This window comes from Miscanthus floridulus, chromosome 7 (assembly GCF_019320115.1).
Source record: "Miscanthus floridulus cultivar M001 chromosome 7, ASM1932011v1, whole genome shotgun sequence".
NCBI lineage: Eukaryota > Viridiplantae > Streptophyta > Magnoliopsida > Poales > Poaceae > Miscanthus > Miscanthus floridulus.
The window spans coordinates 38,150,607-38,156,188 of NC_089586.1; the positions used below are offsets into that span (position 1 = coordinate 38,150,607).

General features: G+C 44.9%; 1 protein-coding gene across 2 annotated transcripts; it reads right to left on the reverse strand.

Annotated features, from left to right (window-relative positions):
- Positions 1-2,015: 2,015 nt before the first annotated feature.
- On the reverse strand, positions 2,016-2,965 carry LOC136463054 (uncharacterized). Of its 2 annotated transcripts, none has more exons than XM_066462099.1 (2): positions 2,522-2,965; positions 2,016-2,405 (listed from the first exon to the last, which is right to left on the reverse strand). In XM_066462099.1, exons 1-2 carry the CDS (start codon positions 2,807-2,809, stop codon positions 2,388-2,390), a joined length of 306 nt encoding a protein of 101 aa, XP_066318196.1. In that variant the 5' UTR covers positions 2,810-2,965; the 3' UTR covers positions 2,016-2,387. The 2 variants fall into 2 exon arrangements, with proteins under 2 accessions (XP_066318196.1, XP_066318195.1); XM_066462098.1 differs by having other exon boundaries at positions 2,513-2,965.
- Positions 2,966-5,582: the final 2,617 nt, after the last annotated feature.

A 5,582-nucleotide genomic window follows, 5' to 3' on the forward strand; every position in this document is an offset into this window, starting at 1 on the left:
AGGCGACGGCGACACGGCCACATGCGTGCAGCGTCAAGGCGCGCCAGCGACGCAGCGTAGCTGCAGGCGCGCAGCATGATGATGCGACGGTGGTGGCAGCGGCGTCATCGTGGCGTGGGCGCGGAGGCAGCAGTATCACCAGCGGCAGCCACGGTGGCAGAGGCGGTTAGGCGTAGAGTAGACTGACGGCCTAGTGGTGTGGCCAGAGCGGCCAAGCCGCGGCAATGCCACGGCGTCCATGGTCAGTCGGTGCGTGTCCACGCACGCGCATGGCACAACCACGTGGCATTACATGTTGGCCACGCGTGGTGACCACACGCACAGCGCCAGACAGCACAAAGTTGTGACGTGCACAAATTTTAAAAGCACTGATCACGACCAAACCATTGCTCCTAAACCTAAACCGGCTTCACTACACTCAAGATGGCATATGAAACTACTAAATCGAATCATAGCACTACACCACTCCTTAACCCAATCTCTCCAAATAAATTGCTAAACATAGCAGCGTCTAGCTGTCCACAGATTTAGAAATTTTCTAAGCGTTTGAACTAATCTTAATTTCATATTGCATTTCTAAGCTACTGAAAATATTACTTAGCAATATTCTTTTTCAACAGCAATTATTTCATTGTCATCTACAAAGTTTGCACTTCCAACTTTATTTAAATATCACACACATGTTCTATAGTATTTTTGCTTAATAAAAATTGGTTTCAAACCCTACATGATATGCATGAACCATCGAACCAACTTTTGTTTAGCATTTTTATTGATCATTTTGAGTTACAGAAATTGATCTACACACTTCACCACATGCATTAACACACAAGTATGATGCTCATGACATGTTTTAGTAGATGATTAACGGGGTAACATCGAGGGTGTTGGTCGTTATCAAGTATTGCGCGTATCTTCTCCGAGCACATGGGCCGACGCTGCTTCGCTTTGTCAGGCTGCAGCGCCGCCGCCCGTGGTCTTCACCGCCATTGCATCTTCCTCGCTGCTGACCACGTCCATGACTTCGCCGTCGACTACGGGTCGCTGCGCCCTGTGCGCATGGTCTTCGTCAAGATGTTCAAGTTCTACACCGTCTTCTTCGAGCACCGCCGTCGCTACCTATGGATCATTTGGCTCTGTGCTGAATCATCCGCTCCTCCTCGCTTCGTCCAGCACACCTCGTCGCCAGCGTCTCAGTCTCTTCCCCGACTACTTCGTCTACTCCGGCAAGCAGGCTGCATCGACACCTTCTACCCCGTCGTTCTTCTGCACCTACAACTGTCGTGAAGGCCTCCTCTGCTAGTCCCTCAGACAATGGCGTGTATGGTTGTGCACTCTCCCTTGCACGTCCAGTATTAGCAACACCGGTGCGTGCCTTCGTCCCCGATGCGTTCAGCGGGCCTGGCAAACTCGGCGCACTCCTCGCCATGGCGGCCTTGACTGCATCTTCGGCATCGACCTTCTCCCTTGACAACTGCCTTGATGTGTCACCGTCTTCGTCTACAGCGCCTTCTCTTTTGCGCCACCACTTTGGCGCCCCCATATGCGCCCGCGGCTTCATCTGCGGCTACCTCGACTTCGACTTCGACTTCGGCATCCTCGACTACTACGTCGACCACGGCTATCCTACGCACGACATCTTCGACCACGGCTATTGCGCCCTCGCGCTCGGCTACCTCGACATTGGCACAAAAGGCTACCGCTTTGCATGAGGACTCATTGGCTTCTTCTCCAGCCACAACATACGCGACGCGTCGACTTTTAGGACTGCGGGGGGTGTTAGTCAGCTTCTTCTCTAGTCTCACCGTCTGCAGCACTCCCGCTGTGACTGCAGGGAGTGTTAGAGTAAATAGGAATAGTACCAGATTGTCTATCCACGTGGGGTGTTAGTCTTATGTACCCTATATAATCAGCCCATGAGACCCAATACAATACATCCAATATTCCACCAATTCTATCTTCCTACAAAAACCATAATGGAGGCCATGAAAACTATATGTGGCCAATATATTGTGACTCCATATAATAATCCTGCCACAAATTATGGGCCAAGATAAGCAACAGTATTTTAAGCAAGCTTAAAAAAAATAAATCACAGTGGTCACACAAGTACTTACAACCCCAAGCATCCTATACTTAATCAGGACTCTGAGCAAACTATAAATTAAATCAGTGGACACACCAGCACTTACAAACCCCACAAGCATCCTAGTAGTACTATCTTTACATCCCAGTAAAAAGTAATCTTCATCATATCCGAAAGTACAAACTAACTTCATCACCAAATTAAAGTACGAAACAGTTTGTACATGAGAAGAGAAACTGCGGCAGAGTCTAGGAGAGACAAGTGTCTGTCCAACACAAACATTGCACAGCATGCCTGGATGTCAGCAACAACAGAACATCTACATCAGAAAAACAAGAACAGCAGTTAGGATTGGGGGACCAGTCGAGCAGAACACGAACACGAACACCTGCAGCACCCTTCGCCGTAATTCTTTAGAGAACTCACCATACCAACCTTCCTCCTCCAACTCCGGCGGCTGCGCCTCCGTCCGTCTCTCCCCGCGCTCGCGAGGACCTCGGGCCGCAGGACCAGCGGCGACCAGAGGCCGCTCTGGGTATACTCGAAGCCGAACTCGCTGGTGTCCTCGAACTTGCCGAGGAGCTCGTCGGAGAGGTCCCTCGGCACCACCTGCACCATGGCACAGCTGCTGCCTTCTGAGGACGAGGAGTCCGCCGCCGCTTCAGGAGACGGAGACAGCTCAGGCAGGCTCATGAGGTCCAGGAGCGACGGTGATGTCGGCATGGCTAGCTTGTTCTGATCAGGCCGGCAGACAGAAACAATTCATTGACGAGGAAGAAACAAGGATGGGTGGAGGATAGGTGAGAATGAGATAGGTGAGCTGTTGTGCTTTCTTGGTAGCGGGGCAAGATGCCTGTGGGGCACTGAGGATGGGAGGGAGTGAGAACAGAAAGAATCTCCTGCTGGCTTGATGTTGTCGTTCGGTAGTTCAGGATGGTGAAAGGACCTGCTTTGTTGGTTTCAGTGTCCTTCCGTGTTTAAACTTCAAAAAAAAAATCGTGGGGGTTAAATGGTTCATATTGATAATATTGTTTTTTTTTCCTTCCGGTCTTGTGGAATTCAATTGCTAAATCCGTACTGCATGGTGAGATGTGATGTGGCACGCATGACTACATGATTAGGTTTCGTTGGGTCATCTCTTCGTATATGCTTATATATTAAGTTAGTAGCGGTAGTAAATATTTTAGTGCTGGTTATATGCCTTTAATTTGTTCTCCTACCTTTCAGTCATAGTAGCCATTGTTCATGAGTGACCAGCTAGCCGATCTATGGAACTTTCTTCAAGTCCTCCATGTGACGCATCGCTGTGAAGAATGAAGATCACATCTGTAGACGTTGGCATGCATGATGGCGATGCAAGCAACCACGGCAGCACGCACGACACAACCATATAGAAGATACAAAAGGGCTTATGGGTTTATTTATAACATTGCATGCCACGAATGGTTGCAGCACACTATGATCACAAGGCATTAGATGCTCTTAAGTCGTCCATGTACTTATGCGGTAGCACGTGTTCTGGATCCCTTGATCTGATTCTGACCTTTTTTATCCAAAAATCATTATCATATATAGTGTTATTTTAATACTTAAAAGAGAAAATATATGCTTTAGATTGTGTGCAGTTCGTCGGGTCAAAATGAATTTGTAGAGGCGGTTTTCGCAACCGCACATCTATATGCAATGGTACATAGAACTCAATGTGTCTTTTAGATGGGCATTAGTTGGAAATGGCACCGTTTGGTTACAAGAGTGGCACATATTAATTTAAATGAGGATAACAATAAATTTATTTGGTTGCTCAATAGAAATGGCACATTCAATGTAAAATCTATGTATAGTTATCTAATCAACAACGGTTTAATAGTTACACACGAGATTTGATGTATGAAAGTACCTCTAAAAATAAAAAAAAAATCATTTGGTTTCTTAAAAAAGGGGGTGATTCTTACAAAAGATAACCTTGCTAGGAGAAACTGGAATGGTAGCAAGAAATGCTGCATTTGTCATAAATCTAAAACAATTCGACATTTCTTTTTTGAGTGTCATTACACTTGGTTTCTTTGGCGTATTGTGTATTATGTGTTTGGAATTAACCCACCAAGACATTCACTCCACTTTTTTAACAATTGGTCAAAACTAGATAGGTGGTACTAAGCATAATCAATTGTCATTCATAGAAGTTGTAGCTATGTGTTGGGCAGTCTGGCTCACAAGAAATGACTTAGTGCTTGATAAATGCACCACGAAATCTTTTCTACAGGTACTCTTCAGAGAGATGCACTGGTTTAGGTTGGGCTCCACTGTAGAGCTCGGATGACAATAAAGAGTGCATCTAAAGGCATGCAAAACCCTAGAGTCAAGATCAATGAGCTTCTTCGCAGCTAATAATGGTTGGTCGTTTACTTTTCATATATTGGACTGTAGTGGTGTGCGTGCTTGTGTTAAGTTAAACTTTGAGGTGTATGAGTTTTGTAATACGCTTGGTCTAATGATTCTTCTCTAAAAAAAAGAAATCACGTATTTATTCGGGTGGGTACGTACGTACACAAATACCCTTGAAAATCAGTTTGTTGAGACGGTCCACCTTAAGATAAGTGGCTAATCGCATGGTCACACACTTTTGTACAAAGTACACACGTGTGTATTCTCGATGACTCAAACCTATGACATCAAACCTCATGTGACACCTCCTTGTAATTACTACCACCATATAGGCATTTATATATGAAAAATTAGAATATATGTTATTCTTTTGTTTTAACTTCTTGTAATATCATATCATGCGTGATAAAAAAATTGGTTTATAATAAAACTGGAGCTGCAAATTATAATTGCATTTGTTCATGTGCAAGTGTTGGAAATGTGTTGGCTTTGACATTGATACAATGCACTCATCGAAGTGATGTTGCATTCGTTGATACCGTCAAGTCATGAATTTATGCTCGTACTTGATTGTTTATGTACAGATATTGCTTGAGGCAAAACGTGGTGGTGATGGATCGGACTAGAACTAGGTTTAGGTAGAACCGAGGTTTTGGGACTAAATTCTTTTGAAAGGATCCTTGATTGTTCAGGCTAGAGAGCAAGGCATGTGAGGACTTATTATTACTGACGTGTGAATTAATTTGTGACTCGATGTTAGCGTGTTAAAAAAGCTACTGGTGCATGAAAAAATTAGTTCTAGAATGAAGATATATACTGTGGATGGTGATACTAAAGTCCTACCAGTCTTTCCCGATGGCTGGAGGCCGGTTATGATAATCAACGGACCAATTCGATGGAGTAGGATCCACCCAAACCGACGGTGGAATATTAGGCCCCTAACATGTCCATGGCTGCACTGCACCTTTTGAAGTTGAAATGGATGTATCAGCGTCTAAAATGATCCAAATCCACTTTGATGTTGAGACTCTTGGTGAGATATGTTATCCCCTATAATTTTAAGTATGTACTTAATTTGTCTGTATGGGGTGAAGCGTCTAGTAATTGATAC

Excerpts from the sequence above, each read along its gene's own strand:
- LOC136463054 (XM_066462098.1), bottom strand. The coding sequence starts at position 2,809 with ATGCCGACATCACCGTCGCTCCTGGACCTCATGAGCCTGCCTGAGCTG.